Raw genomic sequence first — 26,737 nt, 5'->3', positions numbered from 1 at the left:
CACAATATACAAGGATTAGCATTGCATAGTATATTTGCCACTTCGTACTTAAGGGCTAATATTTGGGATAGTGTCTAACATGGGACTGTTGGGAGTTGAGCAGCGAGAGGTCTATTCACATTACATTTAAACTTCTGTAGGTTAGTATAGTCAGGAAAGCAGGAAATAGAGAGGGAATTTCAAAATTTTAGCAGTCCGAGGGAAGAAAATATTAGAGTAGAAAGCTTTTTAGCATCTAGTGACCTCAACAGTAAAGGGGTGTGATCTTTCTACTTGTCGGGTTAATCGCTCTCTTTGGAGATGCAACTGAAAACAAAGCCCTATCCCAAAACCAAACTAAAACTTTTCTTGAAATTGTTCCCAAGAATCCAATGGTGATCTCCAGATTGTACGAGTAGTTCACATAAGACATCCATAAAAAGCACATACGTTTGACTTCATTTTATTTAGAACTTTAAAGATGAATTCATTATTTGGATTCATCAGACTACTGTTCTCATCTTGAATGTGATTTTCACAACGTTTCAGTCGATGTAACCTCTGACCTTTATGTGTATTTTGTCGAACTCAGGAATGTTTCTGTCAGACTTGGATGGAATTTTGAACAGAACCTTTTATTTACTGCACAGAGGTAGCATGCTCTTGTTCTGTCAGCTATGACTGGATAGAGGTCCCAAATAATTCGCAATTGTATTTAATTATAATTCAGAAGCATCATTTAAAGATGAAATTAAAAAAATTACAAATTAGGAATAAAAAACATAGGGTAAAGGAGGGGATTCTCTTCAATTTCTGATCAATGACAAATATGTCTGTTAATGATAAATGAAAGTCCAATATTATTGAGGAGTACTGAAGGGAATACGTCTAGATGGGAAGAAAAATACAGGTATTGTCTTGTATGCACTTCTTCATTAAGGATAACTCAATGACCGCAAAAAATTTTTCTTTTTAAAAGAGGGAGGAGATGCCTGGGAGAATGGTCTTCTAAAGCAGAGTATACTATACTTTGATCATAGTCCAAAGGCCAGATACATAACTTAGACTTAGTGTGTACAGTCTAAAAGTCTTACTGTAACAAGGATCAAAATGTAGTACCTGTACAATTCTAGACATTACGTCCTCCTTTTGGAGAGAGGATTGCTTGTCATATGAGATGTACTCATTCTATGAAGAAGTCTTTTTTTTTAATTCAATTTTCACCCCAAACAAGGCACAGTGCCACTTTGAAGTAGGGGGCTACTATCAGGGACATAATTTGCAGAGGCATTATGAAGGGAGATGAGTAAAAAGATGTTTATTCACATTACACTTGAACTTCTGTATATCAGTACAATTGGGGAAGAAACTATTGGAGTAAAAGGCTTCCTTACACCTAGGGATCTCTACTGTAAAAGGGGTGGGACTTAGTTGCTCGTTGGGTTTGTCAGATGTAGTTACGTCGAGGAGGTACAAGTGTTTGCAGTTCGTCAGAGGATTCACCATTAAAGTATTTATAGAACAGGCAAAGGGATGCAACCTCATCGATGGGACAGAGGCTGAAGTTTAGATGACAATTCAAGAGACTCTCTTGAACCCTGTCCAGGAGCGAGAGACAAGCAGCAGATGCACCAGCCCAAATGCAACAACAGTACTCCATACATGGGCGAATGGTGGCCTTATAGAAGTACAGGATACTTTTAGGCGTAAGTAATTTTCTTGCCCACCTTCTTTGCAGCAGCCTTGGCAATGCTCTCAAGGTATCTACTCCAGTTCATATTCCCTGTAAACGTTAGGCTGAGGAGTTTAAAAGGAAGTACTTTCAAGCAATGTGTTCTTGGCCATTGCTATTGGTAGTAGAGAAGCTTTCTTGTAGTTATTGAAGGAAACAAGCTTAGTCTTGGCAGCATTGAATGTGACCATCCATTTTTGTCCCCATTCCACTACAGATTGGAGGTCATCCTCTAGTGTTTCTGCCATTTCCTTAGAAATGTGTTCATTTGTTTTCCTCTCATATCTGTTATAGAGAGTGGTGTCATCGGCAAATATACTCATCTCCGAAACAATTTTATCAGGGAGGTCATTTATGAATATCAGGAATAATAAAGGTCCAAGGATAGACCCCTGAGGTACTTCCACATTTATGTCATATTGTTTAGATGTACGACCGTCGAGGACAACTTGGATTTTTCTCTTAAGAAGGATTTAATTACATTATGTATTCTTCCAGTGATACCATATGATCTAATTTTCCTTAGAAGACCAACCCTGTCAAAAGCCTTAGATATATCAAGGGCTACCGCTCTACCCTCCCCTGTTTTGTCCAGTGAACGGTATATTTTTTTTTTTTTTTTTTTTACATAGGCATCACCACATTATCAAGGCCAAGAGGCCACTCAAGGATAAGGGTTAAAGAGTGTACAGTAGAAATTGGACAATATAGTAATCATTAGTAATGAAAATTTGGTAAATTTGATAACTTATATGGAACGGCTCATGAAGAACTTATTTACGTTAGACTTGAACACAACCATATTGTAGTCAGCCGGAAAGCAGGAAAACGGAAGATAATTCCACAGGCGTGCAGTTCTAAGAAAGAAGCTTTGTTCATGGAATCTACGTTTAGGTTTAGGCACAGATAAAGAGTGGGGGGAATTATTGATTGTGTTTACAGCTAGATGAGTGTTTCTTGTGAAAGTTTGGCGAGGGGGGACCATAGATTGAAGCTCAGTCGAACACTTTCCATGAAAATAACGATACATCAGAGACAAACTCGCAACATCTCTTCTTCATATACGTTCCGATATAAGTGTAGGCAGGATTATTATAGATTCTAATAAAAGCTGGGTAAAATAAGACAATCCCAGTATTAAAGTGTAGTATCTGTTCTGTCCTCGGAAGAAAAAATTATTCTAGATGGAGACAATTTAATTTTTGCCCCAATCCAGAGCAACTCCTTTTTTTTAGGAAGCTAAATTTTCTTCTACACTAACAACCGGCATTTTATATTGCGAGGGAACAAATGAATAGAAACTTAATTTCGTTTTCAAAACCTCCACAACACCCCCACCTTCCCGGTAAAAGACTAAACAGCATCTTTGAATAATAAATTAAAAACATCAATCTCATCAAAATTAAATTTTAACTACTGAAACCAAAACCTACATAAAATTAAGGGTGTATATGTTTATATTTTTGTATGAACAGGCTCAACTCCTTTATTATTAATTTTGGAACATAGCTACTAAGTGTAAAGGTGCGTAATGTGGGCTATATTAAGTTAAATTTAGTTTTATGTAAAGGGTGCAAAGATGAGGGGGAGGCTTTGTGAAAATTAAGATATCTGATTTTTGCTTGATTATAGATTAAACATTGATTTTTTATAAAATTTAATTTTCATGGAGTATTTTATTTGTTTAAGCTTTATGTACACAACCTCATTTAAAACGTCAAATTTTGCAGATTTGCATTGAATTCAATCTATAGTCATTAGACATCAACCTAGCAAAATTCCTTGAATTTCAATTTCTTCCCAAGATTCCTTAAGCTCAAATTTTAGATATTGTCTAGAATGAAAATTATATAGATCTGGATCAAAATTGGGACAAGGATTCTAGACATGAGGTTCAGCAATATTATATATTCATTTTAATTTTTGTAAGGGTGGATGATAAAAATGGTGCAAAACTGTTCTATTTGCAGAATCTATAAATGAATATTTATGGTGCAAGAAAAAAAAAAAAAAAAAAAAATAGGTAAGTGTAACTGCTCTCCTAGTTTTCGGATTTTGTTATGGCCATATGCATTTTCTATTCTTTTAATAGATTGAAAGGTGTTATTTACCAGGAGTTAAAGGCAGGATAGATTCATTGATTGATATAATTAAATGAATGATTTTACGCAACGAAACAGGTGTTGTCAAGAATTGTGAATGCCAATGAACTTAAAGGAATAAATTGTAAGATGGTCAACATGACATTTGGAATATAGACTTGTCATTTTTTTTTGTTATATGCTCTGTAATTACATTGAGCTTCATAAATTAAGGATTGGTATAAGTTGAAATACAATTCCGCAGAAATATATATGAGAAAGGTGTGTGGGGGGGGGTGAAAGGCATGTCTAATAATGGTAGCATAATGACAGCGAAATAACAAAACAAATGTGGGCCAACGTTGTAGCCATTTCCTGTCGAGATTGGGTTGTGTATAGACGCCACACAAGAGTCAGTGAGTGTTAAATGTTGACTAATAATAAACTAAGTCGCTGCTGCTGTTTGAAACACATGTCTGATTGTCGGGAGTTGAGCACAGCCACAGCACCGCTACAATGCTACATTGCACCCCACCCCCCTCGTCGCTTGGTGAAAATAATAATATCTGTTGACTTGGTGTTTTATTTATATTACGCCTTTTTTTTTTTTTTTTCATTATTATTATTATTATTATTGACATAAAAAGATCGCTTATTTGAATAATTTTAAACTTTAATTTGTGGTAAAAACTCAAATATGCCTGGTATTTTTAAATCGCTATTATAAATTTTCAGAATGGCTTTTTGTACGTGTTTCTATATGACTTACACTGTCACTATTATTCGACTATTACGAATTTCTAAAAAAAATATTCAATTACGAAATTAAATCCATCGTAATGCATTTCTATTTATTTGTAATCAGGGCAGCAGCCATTTTAATCTTCTGTTAATAGTAGGCGAAAAAAGAAAAAATGAATTACTGTGACGTTTCGGAATTTGAAGCATTTAAACTAAATTTATTGGCAAATCCTATTTTATTAAACGATGAAAATTTTTCGAATCGATTATTTATATAAATATTATAGATATTAAAATATTACTTTAACAATAATTAGTTATAGTTTTATAACCATTTGGTTCAATTAATAATTCAATGACCAAACGATATAGGTCTCTAAAAATCGTATTAAAAAATAAAATAAAAAGCGAACCAAAAATGAAAGTAAAACGGCTCCTGGGCAACGCCGAGCAGGTTCGGCTAGTCAAGAAAGGAGATGACCGGCCAATTCAATATAAAATAAATAAATAAATAAATAAATAATGGCTTAACACGCAGCAAAATCTACTTGAACAAAGGAAACTGCCTAAAAAATTAAACCTATATCATTAATTTAAGCGTTTGTTATTGATTATTTTTAAACCTTTAAAAACGACGACTAAATTGTTGAAACAAAAACAGACAGACTTGGAAACAAGGAAACTTTTGAAATGAGTCGACAATTAAATGTAATTGAATTATTTGATTCATTTCCAAATCACTTAACACGTTTTTACACGAACCAAAACAAATAAAAATGTGTACACACCGGCTTTGGCAACTATATTAACTCGATGTTGCCCGGGTGGAGAGTTTAGAGAAAAATAATTTAAAATATACTACCTGAACTAGAATGGAATTAGACACGTGGTCAGTTTTTATAGTGGGAAGATGCAGCCTTGCAGCCCCCCCCCCCAAAAAAAAAAAACGGACATCCTAGAAAAAAAAAATTCTTTGACTCCATCTAGAAAGATTTGACTAATCAAAAAAAATATCAGAACAGTGTATCCGAATGTTACCCTTTTTTCTAAATTAAAATAAAACAAAGTGTCATTCAATAATAATAATAAAGAGAAAAGCCGGTGACCGCATGTCACTTTTGTGAAAAATAAACAGTTCAGTTCTATATTTGATTTCGATTTATCATCGCCGGCTAGTATGTGGTCGGAGCAGATCACATAGCAATGATCGTTCGTTGAAGATTAGTAGTAGCCGACCCTCGACTTGCGAGACTTTCTTCAGTACAGACAGAGCACCTGGTATTTCAAAATAGTCAATTATGGAGTACTACTAACCATACTCAACGTCACTTAACTTCGATAACCAGGGTGCCGACGTGATTATAGCCGTGTGCGTTTATTTCATGTATTTTTACTCTATGGACGTTTGTAAAGTTAGGCACAAGGTCAGTTTTAAATGAGTGATAAAAAGGGGGGAGGGGCGCTCAAGATTGGGGACAAATATATGCCTACTCCCGTCGCCTCCCCCTTCATCACACAGGAGGCAATGCAGACAGCACCTCCTAAAAGGAGAAGGTATATGGTTTCTACACGACGCAATTATAATACTAATAAGCTAATTTGCTTAATTTTTTTTATGTACAAAAAAAAGAAAAGAAAAAAAAATGGCCATGCTTAGAGTGAGTGGTCGGGTCAAAAATGGTAGACCATTGGGCCAATAATAGTCGGCCTGTAGTAGTTGTACTAATTATAATTAGCATGTGTTGCCCATTTTGACCGACTACTTGCTAGCTACTGCAAAGCTTCTAATAATTTAATTAATAATGCTAAGCGTTATGTGCTTTGAAATTTCAAGTACATATAATAACAGAAGTAAAAAGCAGACAGGCACATGTAAGCGTCAATGTAGACATGTGTATGTGTACATGTCGAAGAGTACACGACAGCAGACACAAGTCATTGTTGTTGTTGTTGTTGGAAATAGCAGCAGCAGCAACAACTTCAATGGTGATGAGTCAGGCAGGAAGAGAGTAAATAAATAGATTTATACACAAAGAAAAAAATAAACGAGCTATTTCGAAGGAGGGGGGGGGTAGTAAAAAGATAAATGAAATTAAATAAAATGTTAAAAAGAATGTTTCGGTATTGTTTTTTTGAGATAAGGATTGATAATTTTTTTTATGAGTCTGACTAACGTTTCGGCTGATGTAACCTCCAACGTTCTATTCAATCATGGTTGACGGAAGAAGGACAATCCGCCCCTTGTAGATCTAATAAAGCGATTAGTTCGCGCTTCGCTTCGGTGTAGAGAATACCGGGCTCGACCAGAATGTTCCGAAGAAAAGGTGCATGTGAAAAAAGAAGTCGGAAGTTACAGCGACCGAAACGTTAATATATAACAACAAAGATTAAAAAATAAATAAATAAATAAACACTAGTAGCATGAATACCAATAAAGATGGTTTGCAATTAAAACAAATATAATGAACATTGATATATAAAAAAAAATTAAAATATGATATTCGAAAAATAAGTAAAAATATTTATCTAAAATTTAAAAAAATATATATTGTTTAAGTAGGCTAGTTAGTAGTCTGCAATGTGAATTCTATTTTAAAAACAGTATTTTCAGGTCGTAAAATCGTACATATTTTTAGACGTTATCACAGACGAGACTATCAATAGTAATTGATTTATATTTGTATATACATATATTAAATATGCGATGGTGTTTTTAATAAATAGATGTTTAAAAAAGACAGCAAATTCCCAGACTTATCGAGCTTCAGATATAAGAAAAGAAAAAAGTCAAATAAACATGGTGGAGAGAGCTAAGATTTATTATTATCAACATCGCGACGACGACTACTACGACCATACACAGACAAGAGAAAAGGGAATATAGCAGTAAGGATGCAGGGACAGAAACATTTGGAATTGATCGTGGATGAAGATTAATATAAAGAGAGCAGGAGAAAGATGAAGACGAAAAAAGAAAACATTCCTTTAAATGTCAATTTGAATTAATTCAAAAAAAAAAAGAAAAGAAAAAAAAAAGCATACTCACCGGGTAACTACCGTTCGTATGGTTTCCATTGCATGTTCGGCACATGGGAATCGCAGAATCTTGAAAAAACATACTCAAAGCCGCCTGAAAATAAACATTCATATCGTACATATATATTTTAAACCGAATGTTAAAAAATAAACAATACATATAAATCGCCATGAATGTCATGATTAAATGTTATTGTATTGAGCAACAATAAACATTCATACGCCATGATGTTGTTTTCCGACAGTATAACAGAAACTTACCTCAAATTGCCATTTGGCTGCCTGTAACAATTGTTTTGCTTGTTCGGCATGGCATCCAGCCGCCAAGACAAATTGGTTTATCATTACTTGTTGTTTTAAATTGTCCATATTTTTTATGTGTGTGTGTGTATATATATATATAAATATATATATAATTGAACAGTCGAACCGTTCAGTTGATATTCACCTAGTTTACGACTCAGGCTTCTGTTGTTGTTATTGCTATCCTACTCGATGATTGACAGCTCATTCGCAATCGATGTTTTTGATTGGTCAGTAATCATATTAGTGGGCGGAGTCTTCATATTCAAAATACCGATGTTGATGTTGATTCTATGAATTAAATACTGAACGTGAAAGAAACAACAAAAAACGTAAACATTGATTTAAAAAAAAATTAATACCACATTTAACGTATTTTATTTATTGTATTAAATCAAACAATACAATTTATATGTAAAATCATTTTTGTTTTTAGAAATCTCGCAAAAATATCTCGCATTGTCGCGAGATTAAACCAATGTTGCTCCAATGAATTAAAACAAAACAAAAACAACCTAAATAAGTAGATAAAATTAAATCTTCAAACATGAAAAAAATGTATTTATTATATTAATTTTACTAAATTAATTTGATACCTACGTTATTATCATAATCAGATTTAAAAAATATTGATTTTTTACAAATCTCGCAAAAAATATCTCGCATCGTTGCGAGATTAAACCAAGTGACGTCTGCTTTGGCCGCCATAGCTGAAATTGATACTTGCGAAACTAATATTTATGCTTTTCCTAGGAGAGATTCAAACTGTGTTGGTTATGTTGCCGTTTGAATATTTCTAAGTTAACTTTTTTGCTTACTAGGTTCTTTAGAATATTAATAACCAAACATGGGAGCTTTAGCCAGTCGTAGGAATGCAGGAAACGATGTTGTTGACTATGGCAATAATAATGCCTACAGATATCCTCCCAAATCAGGTTTGTGATGAAATTCTTTTTCATTTTGTTTGTATATTTTTCTTTATTTAAAAAATGTTGTGAAAACGTACAGTCTTTGTTTACTGCTTTTTCTTTAATTGTTACTTCTACTCGTTCCTCTAACGTTAAAAATTTAAATATTACAAATTTAAAAACCAAATAACACTTGAATTACTTATATTCCACCCATCATAAATCAGAAACTCATCTTTTTTTTTTTTTCTTTGGGAGCAAAAATAATTATTAAATATTGAAAATTAGTTAAACAGTAAAACATGAAAATAAAGTCAAGCAATTAGCATTTAAAAACAAGTACATAAATACTTTATTTTCTTAAGTTAAAAATTATTTTCTGCAAAATATGGACCCTCCTCCATTCCCCCCCCCTTTTTTTTTTTAAATTCCAATGTGACTTGTATTATTATTATATTTTTTTCACATCGATCTTTTTAGATGCTTATATACATCAGTCCCGATGGTGGCCAATATTGGTTCGGTAAAATAAATCCGGTAACAAATTAACGACAACAGCCGAAAAGGCCACCATAAAAAAATAAGGTACTAGTGCAGTAGTGATACTGCACTAGTACCTTATTTGCAGTGTAGTGCACTTATTGATCCGTGCTGAAATAATAACGTTATTATTTAAAAAGCCATTTTAACATGAGGAGAGGGTGTTTTGTACCTATTCTATACTTTAACCTTACAATTGAATTAAAAAAAAAAAACACACACACACACATAGATAAAACTTTAATTAAACTTGGAAATACGATTTAAAAAAATAGCGCGGATGAATAAGTGCATTAGCAAAATAAAAACCCAGGTTTCTGAAATGTAAAACAAACAAAAAAGAAAAACCTTTACTGATTTATTTACATAGTATTTTACTGAGATTGTCGCGGTGTTTATTTATTTTATATTATTGGGGTTGGGGTTGGGTGAGACGAACCGTAGTTTATTAATTAGTATAGATTATGAGTATTTGTTAATTTCTTTCATAGAAAATGTTACATATATATATATATAGGCAGTCTTGCAGTTAAGTCCCGGCAAAGTTCGACAACTCTAGAAGGGTCAGGGTCACATCAGTATTTTACACCGTCAAATCACGAATTATTAAAGTTTTAAAATAAAAAATATGTAATTAATATAAAATATTGGTACTAGTGCAGAGAGTGATCCGTGCTGAAATAATAACGTTTTATTATTTAAAAATCCATTCTTAACATGGGGAGGGGAGGTTGTACCTATTCTATACTTCAACCTTACAATTGAATAAAAAAAACGGGTTTGTATTACTGTACACATAGATTCGAAAAAGTTGTCAAAAAACAAATATATAACAAATGTTATCAAAGGCAAGATAAGTTACTTTTCTACCAAACTGGATATATTTTTCGTGTTTTTATTCAATGTAACATGTTTATTCAGCTCGAAAAACATACAGTGTTTACCGATGTATTGGAACATTCAAGGTGGCGTCGTATTCTCTCTTTAACACGGTAAGTGTGGGAAAAGATGTTATAAATAAAAAACCGGATAAAATACTGTTAAAAACTCGCTCAATATATGTTACCGTGACATTGGTTGACATATATTCGGCGGGTTTTTAATAGTATTTTGTATAGTTTTTTTATTTATAACACCTTTTTCCATACTTACGGTGTTAAAGAGGGTGTGAGACGGCACGCCATCTTGAACATTTATTTGCTATATATTCGTTTTTTGACAACTTTTTCGAATCTGTGTACAGTAATACACCCCCCCCCCCAAAAAAAAACATATCATAAAACTTTAATTAAACTTGGAAATACGATTTAAAAAAAAAAAAAATAGCGGGGATCACTCTACTCTGCAGTCTGCACTAGCACCAAAATATTATAATTAATATAAAAAAATATGAAAATTTGTTCCATTCTCCTCTAATGGAAGAGTTGTGTAGACGGCGTGGGAAAGGACACGCATTTCCACGAATTATTAAAAGCATAAGACAACAATACACTTTTAAAGAAATGTTTAATTTTCCAAGTTGTTTTATTTTGTATAAATTTATATTTTGTTACGTGGTTCAATGGTTCATTACTTCAGCTTTTATTTTGTTCGTTTTTCTGTTAAGACAATAATACACTTTGTAAAAATTGTTTCATTTTTCTGTTAAATAGTTATCAATATATAAAAATGTATATTTTGTTTGTTTACTTTATTAAAATATTTTTTATATTAATTACATATTTTTTTATTTTAAAACTAATAATTCGTGATTTGACGGTGTAAAATACTATGTGACCCTTCTAGAGTTGTCGAATTTTGTCGGGACTTAACTGCAAGACTGCCATTTATAGTACCTTTTGTTTATTGAATTGTTAGTTGAAAGTACATGATACTTTTTAAAAAACCTATCCTCCACATGTTAAGATTGAGTTTCTAAATGTTATTTCAGCATGGTATTGTATTAATCTACGCATAAGTACCATAGGTATCTCCAAAACAATGTGTAAAACGGAGCGCATGTTCCCGTGACGTCAGACTCGTGTTAACTATACGTACTATGGAAAAGCAGAAGCGATTTAATGATTTTCTTAAACCATTTGTTTATCTTCTTCAAACTGTAATTAATAATTAATCTTTGTTATAATTAATCTTTGTTATAATTAATCTTTGTTATAATTAATCTTTGTTATAATTTTGTTAGGTTTTAATATTTACACAGGTTAATGATTAATAATATTATAAACATTTGTATATTAAATATGAAATATGGTTTTACTGAATGTTCATTTGGTTATCTACTACGGGCTTCCATATTTTGTTCGGTAAAAAGAGACGAACAAAATATGAGGTGGGACTACAAAATGCTTAATATTTGTGCAATAATATTTTCAAATCTGTTTTAATCTGGCGATAAAATAGCTTACAAAAGTCATGTTTATGTAAAAACTTAATATTTAAAAAAAAAATTAAACACAATTAATTAAAAATCTATGTTGTAACGGAACATTTTGAAATAATGGAATTTTAATCGTTTTAATCTTTTAAAAATGTTTACGAAGTTCCTTTTTCTTGGTAATTCAACTGATTATAGTATATATTAATTTTAAAAAACGCTATTAAAAAAAGAAACATTAAATTTATATCATTTTTTTAATTGCAACTTCAAGGTAAATTTTTGTTCAATACGTGTATTTAAACTTTTAAAAAATATTTTTTACTTATATGAACTCTTGTGTTTCATAATAAATGAAAATTGAAATATTTTTTACTTATATGAACTCTTGTGTTTCATAATAAATAGAAATTTCAATAGATTTAAATATATTTTGTTCGAATTTCGAAAAAGATAAATATGGGGCGGGAACACACGCACTAAAAATATATTTCCCCTCATATATTTTATGGAAACTTTTATATATAATTTAATTTTAAAATGGATAAATATCGAAAATTTCACCATTAGTTAATTTTTGTCAGATTTATTAAACATGGGTATGTTTTCCCGTTCGGAATGTCTACTACATGGGAATGTTATTTTAAAGCGCCAATTATGTAAACACGATTTTCGTTTTGCAATTTCATTATTTTCGTATGATGAAAAAATTAAAAAAATTATTACTAGTTTATTTTGCCCTTTTAAATGGTACGAAAGTTATACTGATAATATTAATTTATAATAAAGTTACATCGTGTTACATATAGGGTGGGGTAATTCTGTGGTGAATTTTGGCAGTCCCTAAAATACCAAAATAACTTGCATTATTCAAACTCCATTTTTCTTCTCACTTGGAAGAAGACTAAAAAATGACATGGATTTGATGATTTTTAATCTCAATTTTAAAAATCAACAATTATTAAACATAGTATTTTCTATTTACTTCTGTCTAAATTATTTACTCCTTCATTTTTTAATCTGGTAGAAAAAAAAACGGAATCGACAATATATTTGGTAATCCTAATCGACACTATATCAAAGTATACCTTGTTTATTAAACCATTAAAAATACGTCTAGTTTAATATACATACTATGAGATTCATTTGGGAGTTCTGATGATGACATGGAAATGTCGAAACATTGATTGATCAACATTACAATGTTTATAATTTTAGGTATTTCTGCATTTATGAACCCGCGAGAGGTCTGGTCAATATGGTGGATGGGGCAGAGTTTTGTAGACCAATTTGTTCATCTTCTGCAGGGTCAGTTGAACAACATGTGGGCGAGCGTTGTCATGGAGGAGAATTGGTCCCTTCATATTGACCAATCTCAGGCACATACGTTGGCGCTTCTGGTGCATTTCATCAATTTGTTGGCAGTATTTCTTCGCCATAATTGTTTCGCTCGGATTCAAGAAGCTGTGATGGATGAGATCGGCTGCAGATCACCAAACAATCACCATAACTTTTTTTTTTTTTTGTGTGTGCAATTTCGGCTCAGGAAGTGTTGTAGAGCTTCTCTGGCATACAATCACTGTGTCGCCAGTTGTTGTAGAGGATCCACTTCTCATCACACGTCACAATCCGCTCGAGAAATGGGTTGTAGAAGACACCTCAAAATGACAATTGTTTTGATTATCGTTCAATTTATGTAGCACCCATTTATCCAACTTTTTTTACTTCCGTATTTGCTTTACATGGTGATCGACTTCGAGTTCAACAGCAACCGCATGTAGTTTTGTGAGGATTGGCTTCAATTAAGGCTTTCAAATGTCCATTATCAACCTTAGTAAGCCAGCTGTGACCATTTTCATCTACAAGGCGCTCGTCACCATTGCGAAATTTCTTGAACCACTGTTGTGCCATACATTCATTAGTGATTCCTGGACCGAATGCATCATTGATATCACAAGCTGTCTCAGCAGTTTTTCGGCCTAGTTTGAAATCTAACAAAAAAATCTGGTGGATTTGAATTTTGTCCATGCTATCGAAAAGCCTGTCAAAAAAATGAAGAGGACAGTAATGAATAACACAATTCGATAGAGCGAAAAACATGCTTCAAAACGATATATAACCTAGCTATATATATCAATGAATTCAGAAATTATATATAAAAGTGACATGTGAGAAAACAATATTGTTTTTGCACCAACCTAATACTCGGGTGTGCCCGGAAAATGATGGGAATGGTCACCTTATTACAAAAACATAACTCCCCTCCCATATGTTAAGAATGGCGATGACCACTGAAATTCGTTATGTAATACATTGGAAAGTAATGTCTTAATATCCAGAAAACTACTCGTCAACCGTTTCCGCTGGGCACCCAAGTAACTTTGTAGAAATCACAGGTTCATAAATGCAGAAGTACCTAATTTTATTTATAAAAGCTCTACTCACATTTTGAGCACTTTTGCAGGTGCTTATGCAAAAAGAAGCAATAGATCGATTTTTTTTTTTTTTTTTTTTTTCCTTTTAAGCAAAAAACAATATTACTGAATTGTCATGTTGAAAATAGTAATCCAAAAATTTCATTGAGTAGAACGCTTTTGTGTTTTTAGCACAAAAAAATCTTTCGGCACTATTTTCAATATGGCAGTTTAGTAATATTGTTTTTGAACAAGCACTCAAGCCCCACCATATATTGCCCACCCCATAAACATATCATTAATACAATATGCCTATCCCTTCCCCACAAATAACTATTTCCTAATATATGGTGGAAAGCGGTGGCTGAAGATCAATCGATGAAGTGAAATATCTATGACATGGCTGCAAACCCTTTAAATTACTACGTATCCAAGAGTAACATCAAAGGAAAACAGGTGCTCGTGAATGATATCACGTAAATTGAGTAGATCATCTTTGTACCCTTGTTGAGCTTGGGCGAATGGGTTTCCCCCCCCCCCCAGGCACTTCCCATATAGGGCTCCAAGGTGGGTGGGGAGCAAAGATGATTAAAAAACCAATCTTATTTGATTATGGCTTTTATTACCCCCAAAACCCTCCAAAAAATAAGCTTTTCAGATGTTTCTGACATTTCAAGTTCAGAGGATGAACAGAAATGCTCAATCAAAGAAAACTCAATATTTTTAGTAATGGAAACACTTGAAAAAAATGAAATAAATAAAATTTCACCTTTTACAATGGAAAAAATTTTCTCTCAAAAAAATAAAACCTAAAATGATAAAACGACTGCAAAATAACAACATACTTATTGAATTGAAACAAAAAACACAAGCTAAAGAAATTCTCAAATGACAAACGTTTAACAATATCAAAATTAAAACTTACACCCACCCATACCTAAACTCCTCAAAAGGAGTCATTAGATGCAGTGAACTATCAAATTGCTCGACTGAGGAAATTTTATCTAATCTATCATCCCAAAGTGTTACAAAAGTAAAAAGAATAAGAATAAAACGAAATGGAGAAACTATTTTGACAAATACATATATACTCTCCTTTGACTCCACAAATCCCCCAAGTGAGATTAAAATTGGATACCTAAAAGTGAACGTTGAAAAATACATCCCAAACCCTCTAAGGTGCTACAATTGTCAACAATTTGGACATCACTAATCCAAATGCATCAAATCACCAATCTGTGTAAAATGTGGTGAAAACTCAAAACATAGTGACTGCAAAAAAGACTCCAAATGCTCAAACTGTAGTGAAAACTATTCAGCTGACTTCAAAGGATGCAAAACATGGCTAAAAGAAAAAGAAATAACAACAATAAAGTACACCAAAAATATAACCTTCTCGGAAGCCAGGAAAATTATGAACGTAAGATACTCAGAAGTAACCAAGAATGGTAAAATACACAAATCAAAGTTGTCAAAGCTATACAAAAAATTCTCCAGAAATAAAAACTGAAGAAATATCTCAATTGATGAAAGAGATGAAAGACCGAATGAAAGAAATTAAAACACTAATCCTGAACTCTGGAAATAATCAGTCTACAAAAGAGAGTACAAAAAAAAAAAAAACAGAACCAACAAACCAAAACTCTTAAATTAAATCAAACAAAGAAAAAGAAAAAACTCACCAAATGAAAACAACCCTTATAAACAAATCAAATGAAACAACACCATCATCACCCAATAAAACAAAAACTAAAGAAAAAACAAACAAACCAAGATCTAGATCCCAATCAACCTCAAGAGGAGAAAACAAAATAGGAACACTAGAGGAGATGGAGGTAGAAGACAAAACACCCCCAGACAAATAAAATGACAGACCACAATAAAAAAAAAAAACTCAAACTATCATTCAATGCTAGAAACCTTCATCAGAGAAGCCTTTATCAAGAAAGAACATCTTACGGCAGTCTTTTTCGATATTGAAAAAGCATACGACTCTGCATGGAGGCATGGCATTGTAAAAGATCTACAAGAGCTTGGATTAAAAGGCAGAATGCCCATTTTCATCACAAATTTTATAAATAATAGACAATTTAATGTACGATTAGGTGATACTCTATCCATCAGTAAAAAACAAGAAACGGGGGTACCACAAGGAAGCATCCTGTCTGTCACATTTTTTAGTATTAAAATAAATAACATTGTTAAGAATATAAATGTAGGAACAGAATGTGCCCTATATGTGGATGACTTCCTGATCTGTTATAGATCAAAATATATTACAAGAATAGAACGCCATTTACAACTGTGTCTAAACAAAATAAATAAATGGACAACAAAAAATGGTTTAAATTTTCAAAAGAAAAAACAAAAGCCATTCATTTCTGCCAAACCTAGAAAATGCACCATGACCCAATACTGAAACTGGATAATGAAATTATACCTATAGTTGATCAGTATAAATATCTGGGCATCATCTTCGATAAAAAGCTAACATTCATTCCCCATATTAAATACCTCAAACAAAAATGCAACAAGCCATCCAACTCTTAAAAGTAGTAGCTCATACAGACTGGGGTGCAGACAAAGACTCAATAATTAAATTATACAGATCCTTTGTCAGATCCAAGTTGGATTATGGATGCTATATCTATGTATCCGCAAGAAAGTCCTACATAAAGGAATTAGACACAATACATCTCTAAGGGCTAAGATTGGCTCTAGGAGCCTTCCCCACCTCCCCAGTGGAAAGCTTATATGTAGAAACAGATGAATCCTCATTATCACTTAGAAGAGAAAAACTAGAACTACAATATTATACAAAATTGGCTTTATGTCCAACTAATCTTGCCTACAAATGTGTCTTCCACCCCAATACAAAAACCTCTTTGATAGAAAAGAAAATTCTATAAAACCATTTAGCCTACGTATGGAAGAATCCTTAAATAAAGCCCATATAGATATTACAACAATACATGAATCTGTAAAACCTAACAAAACAACTTTTTTTTTGATTGCCTATGACCTAACACAAATTGTTCATGAACCCACTTGTATGCCCAACTCTGACAGACAATATACAAGTCTGCTTGACTTTTTTCTTACAACTTTATCAGAAATGTGCTCATCCTCCGTTCTGTCTCCATTAGGATCTTCTAATTACTTAGTTGTCTCTGTTAAGATAAAAACAAAATATAATAAACCCTCAGATGTACCTCTCCATCATATTGCTATTCTATGACTGATGTGAATAACTTCTGAACATTTATATTAGATATACCTTTGAAATCTATGTTCAAAAAGAATGTATCTTCTATAGTATCTGACCTGACTAATGGTTAATTGTCGGTATGGACCACTTCATACTAGGGATGTACTGATTAATAGGTTTTTCTAATGATGATTAATCAAAACATTTTGTCATAAATGATACTAATATTAATTAACTTGTCTTCATTTACAATATAATTTAACTCCCTTTTCTGCTTGCCAGTAAAAAATTTATCAAAGAGATATGCATTGTCTACACCATGTTATAAAAAAAAAAGGCATGATGCGTTGGTTAACATGTAGATTTTTACACTGCACTGAATTTGAGGCAATAGATGTAAACATATGGAAAATTTCCCTCCTTTCTCTTATCGAACTAACATTTTTTAAATTTTTTTTTTTACTTTAAATCATTATCAAAGAAAATTATTACTTCATCTTTCAGTTTTCATGTTTAGGAATTGTACAGTAAATTGCGACCATGTGCGAACTGAAAATAAAGCGTTCTTCATCAGTCATACTCTTGTTCCTCACTTTTGGACTCTTGCTACTATTGCATATATATTTTTATTTTTATGGTTTAGATAATGTATATTTCATCGAGATAAATTACTAATTAGATATCGGACGTAGTTAATTTAAATACGTAAAAAATTAACTAAATATTGACAATTTTCAACCATTATGACAACCAGTTTCTATTGGAAGTATTTTAATGTCAATCCCAAGAATAATAATACACCTGCCTGCAAGTTGTCAAACCATCACATCAAAAGGTGGCAAATCAGCAAATACTTTTACAACTGATATGTTAACCCATCTTAGAAAAGTTCATCCAAAAGAAGCAAAAATTGTAGATAAGAAAAGGAAACACAATGAATAATCAGGGGCAAATATTACAGGAACAAATGGCAGCAACTATGAGCCTCCAGCGAAACTCCAAACTACTATAGAATCAATATTGGTCAAGAAGAAAGTTTGGGATATTAATCATCACAGATGGTCCTGGATATGACCTAAAACTATATCCGATGGTGAGGCCACACCTTGCGAGCCTTGGGGAGTGTGGAGCCATCCTTTAATTTCCATTGCTCCCAGGTCCACTCTGACCCAGAGTGGTAGTACCGGTTAGGGTCCCAACTATGTTGAATAGAATCTGACTTAAAAAAAAAAATATATATATATTCCATTAAAAATCGTTCCTCAAAATAACTAAATTCGGCATTAAATAACCTGAAAAAGGTTGATATGCCGTAAAACAACCAACCAACCAATGATCACAGGTCATGAAAGATTCATTATCTGATAAGAGTAATAAGCTGTTGATATTCAACCATAATCTGTAACATCTGATTTAATAGGCTTATTGCAAAACTTTGTTCAAATTACATTTCCATGGAAAAAGTACTTCACTGCAAAATAATTTTCAATCTATTTACAAAAGTAAAACAAAAGTTCAATTGTCTCTTGCTGAAATTAGTAGCATTTCATGAACTGCAGATATTTGAACAGCTACTACAAATAATGCTCCCTTTCTGAATTTGCCAAGTCATTGGCTTTCAAATAAGTTTGAACTGTGCAGAGCTGTACTTAGAGTTGTTCCATTCCCTGATTCAAGAGCAAATATGGTTGCTGGTGTCAGGGAATGTGGGTTAGAATAACTATCATACATTGTAACTCGGACAACCATTAGATCTAACAGATATACAGTCTCTCACTTTAATCGCTTTCAATTAGCAAAATAACTGAAATACAGTATCCGTTTGATTTGGAAAAACAAATTCCTTCAAGATATGACTACATGGTGGAATTGGCATATTTTATGCTGAAAATAAATGAAGAAAAGTGAAAAGCTCTTGCAATATATGCTGTTGATAAGATTCCTACCATAACAACTTACCAATGGGGACTTGTTAAAAACATATCCAGTTCCGAAGTCCATTTGAAGGAATCATCAAAGAAGCAAATCACAGAACTTCAATCATATCAATGATAATACCTACAATTTTAGCTTTCAAAAAGTATCCATTCTAATTCTGATATTTCTGATTTTGGTGGAATCCTTACCACTGTTGAACAATTCAATGAATCAATGGAAATAAGATTTTTATCTTATCTAAATGATAAAAACTTGAGTCTACTTTCCGAGAACAATAATTCAAATTTAAGTTTCAATAAAATGACATGAAAAACATTTGGATTCTACATCTTCTACTTTCTACTGATGATAATGAAACAGAATCAGCAGGATACACTACTTTAAGCTCTGCTAAGGATCAAAAAGATCAAAGTAAAAGTAGAACTGTATCTCTTTCAAGTCTGTTTGATGAATTAGCTTCAAATAAGCCTACAGTAACAAATCAAAACGTAGTCGGTAGAAGCTGAGTTAAACTTGGAAACTGCAACTCCAACAGAAACACAAGAATCACAATCTAAACTCAAAAGGAGTAAATCTCTTATATGCAAGTGCACAAAAGAATGATCAATATGTAACTTTACCACTACTTGAAAGAGATGATGATCCATTTCTGTGGTGGAAGATGACACAGGACTTTACCACTGCTGAGTAAACTGGCTTCAAAATATTTAAGCGCATCCTCTTCATCTGTGGAGAGTGAGAGGTTCTTTAGTACAGGTGATAATGTGTATAAACCTACAAGAAACAGGCTGTGTTCTGAGACTGGAGAAACGCTAATGTTTCTACATTAGAACTTAATAGTATTAAGCTTTAAATACTGAGGAGACTATGAGTAGAACAGCAGCAGGTGCAGAACTTCAGTTTATAGTTATTTACTTAAAGAATTACAACTTGTACTTTGTAGTTAGTTTGTAAATTTTTTTTTCTTATCTAATTGTTTAATTATGTTTATTTAAGAATTGGAAATTGTATTTTTAGTTGATCCAAAAATCCATATTCGTGGCCAAATACTTAACAAATGTTAAATTAGCAGTTATGTTAAAGTGTCAAAGCTATCTGATGAATCACTTGAGGGTGATGAAATAGTTAAAATTTAATAGGAAAGAGAAAAATAATTAAATCGGATGATTAATTAGCAAATTGGCTGATTACCAATAATCAGCAAAGTGACTAATTAGGCTGATTGCCGATTAATCGGTACACCGCTACTTCATACCCTCCAAAAAATTCCAGCAAATTCCAAACAGCAAACTATGGTTCACTCCAGAATGTGCTGCTGCCATTGCGCACAGAAATCACTATTTCCATTACTTTCAACATAACAGATGTTGTGAAACTAAAGGCACCTTTAGGACTGCCAGCAACCATTGTAAAAGAGTAATAAAGCAACCATTGTAAAAGAGTAATAAAGAATGCAAAAGATTTGTATGCTCAGTATGTCAAGTTTAAAGTAGTTGAGCGTTGACTTGGTTCCCACCATTTTTGGCGAATAACAAACGGGGTTCTGAACAAAAGCATGTCTTATATCTCTACGATCATCTGTGAATCTGAGGTAATTTCATCAGCATCTGACAAAACCAAGCTCTTTGTCAATAACTTTGCAGCAAATTCTACCCTCCGTATTTCCTCCTGTGGCTGAAAACACTAAGCCACATACAAATATCTGTATGCAATGTTGCCAAGTTTTTCAGAAACCTTGATTCCAGTAAAGCAACTAGCCCCAACGGCATTTCAGTCATAATGCTCAAAAAGCTTCAACCTCAACTAGCTCTCATACTTACAAAGGTGTTTAAATGTTGCTTTAATGAGAAATGTTTCCCAACACTCTGGAAAACTTCATCAGTTTGCCCTGTATTTTAAAATTCTGGAAATCAGTCATTTTCCTCTTGGTACACACCAATCAGTCTCTTGTGCATCATAAGTAAGTTGCTGGAATCTGTGATAAACAAAATTGGTCAACCACCCCAGCAAAAATAATCTGCTCAGTGACACGCAATATGGTTTCCATTCTGCGAGATTTACAGCTGATGTACTCACTGTTATATCACACAGGATTAGTGAATCTCTCGATAGGGCTTTGTTTCTAGAGCAATAGCTCTTGACATATCAAAGGCTTTTGATAGAGTATGGCATAAATGTCTACTTCACAAGATCAACAGCTATGGGATAGCTGGAAATGTCCTCAATGATTAAATTCTTTCACTTTGGTAGGCTTAATTATTAATGGGCAGAAATTAGAAACTCCTTGTATTAACGCTGGTGTCTCAATGTTCCATCCTGGTCCCAATCTCTTGCTGATCTTCATCAATATATCCCAAATCACATTCTTAGATCATTTGTAGACATTTATTCAGACGACACCACAATCTATGGCAACACTTCAAAGACCAGCAATGACTTGAATCTTTCTGATTCTCTCTCTTCTGATCTTGAGAACATGGTGTAATGGGGGGGAAAGATAGCTGGTTAATTTTAATTCATCAAAATCCAAGCTTCTCTCCTTTCATTATAATCACTCTGGCCCTCTATCATATCTCAATTGAAATGAATTGTTCTCGTTATAGAGAAAGCTCCATCTTGACAAGCTTCTGAGACTGATTTTCATTTCTGATCTGAAATGGAACACATACATCAAATCTGTTGTCAAGATTGCTGAGAAAATAGTTGTATCACTCTATCACTCCAGTAGGTATCTCATTGCCAATGCAATCCTCTATCTGTATAAGAGCCTGGTATGTGGGGTTTCATTTTCTGTGCAGATATATTTGAAAGCAATATTTTTTTTTTTTTTTTTTTTCGAAAAGAAAAAAATGTGCAAAAATAAGCATATTTATTTGAATAAAAAAAACACGATTTTGCCAAAATGTTTTTTTCTTATCCAACATTTTTACATACTTTCTCCTTTCATTCTTTTGAATTATCATCGGTCCCCCACTATGTTGGTATATTTTTTAAAAAGTTTTCTTTTCATATTTTCCATCGATTTGTTATCAATAATACTTTCATGCAAAAAAAAAAAATTGCTAAATTTTATAATTTAACATTTTCCCGTGCATACTCACATACATGTCCATAGTAAAATTAAGTCCTCATAATTTTTCGCTCTTTCAACCTCGGGAAGAACAAGCATCAGAGAACATGCATAGAATGATTTCAACGGATATACCATTTTAATTTAAGATATTGCACTTCACAATTTACTTGGCGTTTGCAATAACCATCAACAAGGCTCGAGGACAATTTTTACATTTGTGTGACTCGCATCTACACACTAATTGTTTCTCATATGGACAAGTGTATGTTGTGTGTTTTACAGTCGGCAAATCAGACAATCTTTATATCTGCACAGAAAATCGAACACCACAAAATGTTGTGTAGCCACGAGAACATAAACATATGATGAACATGCAGTTTCTTTTTCTTTTTTGTTAGTTTTCCATTTAACCAAACTTAGCCACATCGTGTGGCTTGGTACAGCTAGTCTGAGTCTGTGTGTGTGTATATATATATATATATATGTATGTGCATTTTAATGGAAGAAACTGACAGGCGCACATCGTTTTGAAAGCTGTTTTTTTGGGGGGGGGGTTCTAGGTTTCCTATTTTATTTTTGATTGTGTTTGTAAGATTAAAACTTAAAGTTAATCTCTAAAACGAAAAACAAATATTTTTACATATGAAAAAAAGTTACAATAAAAAATGTTTTTGTGGCAGTGGAACTTGACATTTTCAGCTAAATTTGAAAGTTAAATGAATTCATTGTAAAAATCCCTTGGAAGATGAATATTAGTTTTTTAAGACTGTTTCAAAGATAATTAGTAAAGTCTTAAGATTGAATTAAATAAAAAAAATTTTTTTTTTTAAATGGCTTAGTTAGCCTCCAAAAGAGTTTACTAACCGATCCAGCTTCGCACAATCAAAACAAATGAAAAGGCATCACGCATATGTTCTACAGAAGCCCAAAATTTCAGAAAGTCAATTTTATTTTAAAATTAAAGAGTAATTGAAACATTATTATACTTTAATTTCTGTGTTTTTGAAGATTCTAAAAATATTAATTAGTCTAGGTACGTAATCCTATTTGTTGTAATAAAAAGGAAATGCTTATTTTATTAAAATATTTACTTTTTTACATGATGACTCGATTTATTCTCAAACATGTTGTGATGATAAATTAATCCTTTTTAAATTAAAGTAAAATTGCAATTAAAATCACTGATTACATTGACAATTTATTCATTGAAAAAACAACCAAAAACAATTTAACAATTAAAGAGAATACAGCAGGTAGGATGCAAAGCCTATCTGTTTTTTTTTTTTTTTTTTTTTTTTTTGTGTGTGTTTGTTTTTTTATTTTATTTTTATTTATTTATTTTTTACAATTTTGCCCATCTGTATTTGTTGAAATACCATTTTCTTAATATTTTTTTCTTAGTGATCCTGGATCTCCTTTTTTTTTTTTTCTTTTTTTTTTTCTGGATTATAAAAAAGTTTCTTGCACTAATGTTTACACCATCATGCATACAAGAAAAATATAATATTACATTTGAAATTTTTGTGATTATTAAAATCACATGTAATTTTTTTTTCAATTATATTATTGTGTTGGTGAAATTATTAAAGTGCTTAATTCAATAATAATATCGATAGTTTGAGAAATGAATTTTTCGAGTTATATTGATTTCATTAACACGGATTTTAGGGTCTTTTTTCGTAATGTTCCTGAAATATATTAAAAAATTTTTTTTTTTTTTTTTTTTTGATTAACATCTACAAGGCTTTATTTTTAAAGAAAAGGCAAAGAGAAATTCATGTCTTTTTCGGTATTTTTAAAAAAAAAATGTATTGTTTTTTTTAGCAGCCCTCAAAACTTTCACTTTAGGAAAGGTTTTTTGTTTACAAAAAATAATGCATTTTCACAAATTAAAAAAAGGTAATGGGTTCATTTTATTCTGTGGTTGTTGATTATTAAATGCTGAAAATTTCATTAAAATTGATTTCCTGAATTTTGGTTATTTTTTTAATGAAGGGAAGGGTCAAAATATTTATGCATTTTAGAGATCAGCCATTCATTTTGCATGTACCTTATCTCTTAAATAATAAAATGACTGCAGAAATTCCACTCTGGACAAAAGTATCATAGTTTTACAACAACAGATGCTACATAAAAATTCAATATATGTAGCATAATAGCCAATCCATTATGTAGATTTTGTACACCATTTTTAACACGTTCATACATGATATTAAAATGCTAAAGGCGTTACTAAGACGGACCTGATTTTTAGCACAGCATCAAGTTCATTACATGCTTTTTTCTTTTACATGGGGGTCACAATTTATCAAGGCCCGAAGGCCACTCAGGGATAAGGGTTACTGCGTGTACAGTAATCCATGAGATAGTATTGTAGTAATCATTAGTATTGGGGGTTTTGATAGTGTCTTACTTAAGGGGGCGGTTTGTCAGGAGTTTGTTTATGTTGGACTTGAAGACGTCCAAGTTGTAGCCAGGTGAGAAACAGGCAAGTGGCAGAGAGTTCCACTGGCATGCAGTTCTAAGAAAGAAGCTTTGCTCATGGAATCTACATTTGGATTTAGGCACAGATAAAGAGTGGGGAAAATTATTGACAGTAGTTTCAGCCAGAGGGGTGTTTCTCGTGAAAGATTGGCGAGGGGGGACGAGGGATTGGAGCTCAGACGAGCACCTGCCATGGAAATAACGATAAAACAAAGACAGGCTTGCAATTTCTCTTCTGTGGGAGGGAGGTTGCAGGGAAGAGAAAAGGGCATTCCCCACTAAACCACGAAGTCTATTTTGTACACTGTCAAGGCAGGATAGGCTGTTTTTAGCAGCTCCTGTCCAGATGTGGCAGCAGTACTCCATCCTTGGACGTACTTGGCTTTTATACAGATAGACGATTGCATCAGTAGTGAGATCTTCTGGAGCGGTAGAAGGATCCCACCATTTTCCCAGCGTCCCTGGCAACAGATTTGATGTACGTGTTCCATTTCAGATCAGGAGTAAAGGTCAAGCCCAGAAGCTTGTCAAAACATGGAGCCTCCCCAAGACGAGCCATCCATTTCAATTGATGCCAGATGGGGATCAGAGCGTTGATGATGTAAAGATAGAAGCTTGGTTTTGGATGCATTAAAAGTGACCAGCCACCTTTCCCCCATTGTACCACGCGCTTAAGATCAGAGGAGAGAGAATTAGAGAACTTTGTCATTTACGGCCTTTGATGTGTTGCCATAGATGGTCGTGTCATCAGCACAGATGTCAACGAATGATTTAAGTATGTGTTTTGGGAGATCATTGATGTAGATCAGGAAGAGAGTTGGACCCAGGACTCCGGCATTAATACTGTGGGCCTCTGATTTCTGCCCATCAACCACTACTCGTATGAACCTATCAGAGAGAAATGATTTAATGATTGAGAAAACATTTCCAGTAATACCGTAGCTGGAAATCTTGTGAAGTAGGCCCTTATGCCATACCTTATCGAAGGCCTTCGATATGTCAAGAGCAATTGCCCTGGAAAGGAAACCTTTGTCAAGAGATTCACTAATCCTATGTGATATAACCGTTAGCACATCTGCTGTAGATCTTGCAGAGTGGAAACCATATTGCATGTCACTAAGAAGGATGTTTCTGTTGAGGTGGTTGACTACTTCTTTATTTAATATGGATTCCAACAACTTACTCATGGCACACAGGAGACTTATTGGCCTGTACTGAGAGGGAGATGACTTTTCACCTGAATTCTTAAATACAGTGCATACTGATGAGGTTTTCCAGGGTGTTAGAAAACACTTCTCCTTAAGGCAACGCTTAAACAGTTTTGTAAGTATGGGGGCAAGTTCTGTTTGGAGCTTTTTCAGCACTATAACTGGAATGCCATCAGGGCTAGTTGCTTTACTGGAATCAAAGTTCTTGATTAGCTTGGCGACCTCACGCACAGATATTTGTATGTTGCATAGCGTGTTGTCTGTTATAGGAGGAAATACAGGGAGTTGATGGTCATTGTCGCATAGGGTAGAATTAGCTGCAAAGTTCTTGGCAAATAGTCTGGCCTTGTCTGATGCTGACGAGATGACCTCAGGTCCATTGATGATAGTTGGGATAGAACGCACGCTTCTGTTCAAGATCCTGTTTGCTATTTGCCAGAACTGGTGGGAACCAAGCCGCTGCTCAACTACTTTGGATTTAACAGACTGAGCATATAGCTCTCTTGCATGTTTTATTACTCTTTTACAGTGGTTGCTGGCAGTCCTGAAAGCAGCTTTAGTCTCAGTACATCTATTACGTTTGTAGCTATGGAAAAGGTGATTTCTGTGCGCGATGGCAGCAGCACATTCAGGGGAGAACAATGGCTGGCTGTTAGGTTTTTGCTGGAATTTTTTGGATGGTATGAATCGGTCTATGCCTACAATTAACCGTTCGGTC

General features: G+C 33.1%; 2 protein-coding genes across 16 annotated transcripts in view; one reads left to right on the top strand and one right to left on the bottom strand.

The window, feature by feature from the left end:
- LOC145284917 (UBA-like domain-containing protein 2-A) overlaps positions 1 to 8,081 on the bottom strand; it is a 113,851-nt gene extending 105,770 nt beyond the window's left edge. The window contains exons 1-2 of the mRNA XM_080134012.1: positions 7,831 to 8,081; positions 7,580 to 7,663 (exon numbers count right to left, since the gene is read on the bottom strand). Coding sequence (XP_079990138.1) covers positions 7,580 to 7,663; positions 7,831 to 7,938 — 192 coding nt within the window. The 5' untranslated portion in view covers positions 7,939 to 8,081. The remainder of the gene's footprint in view (positions 1 to 7,579; positions 7,664 to 7,830) is intronic.
- Positions 8,082 to 8,161: 80 nt separating this feature from the next.
- LOC145284913 (E3 ubiquitin ligase Rnf157-like) overlaps positions 8,162 to 26,737 on the top strand; it is a 156,232-nt gene continuing 137,656 nt past the window's right edge. For 3 of the 15 annotated variants that reach the window (XM_080134005.1, XM_080134007.1, XM_080133996.1), the window contains exon 1: positions 8,465 to 8,807. In XM_080134005.1, coding sequence (XP_079990131.1) covers positions 8,720 to 8,807 — 88 coding nt within the window. In that variant the 5' untranslated portion in view covers positions 8,465 to 8,719. Of the gene's footprint in view, positions 8,808 to 26,737 lie in introns of all 15 variants that reach the window. The other 12 variants (XM_080134008.1, XM_080133995.1, XM_080134009.1 and 9 more) reach the window with 10 other exon arrangements.

The sequence above is a fragment of the Euprymna scolopes genome, chromosome 9 (genome assembly GCF_053919585.1).
Source record: "Euprymna scolopes isolate OS-2025 chromosome 9, ASM5391958v1, whole genome shotgun sequence".
Classification (NCBI taxonomy): Eukaryota; Metazoa; Mollusca; class Cephalopoda; order Sepiida; family Sepiolidae; genus Euprymna; species Euprymna scolopes.
Note: the sequence above shows the minus strand (reverse complement) of the source record. Positions and strands in the feature narration are given on the sequence as shown.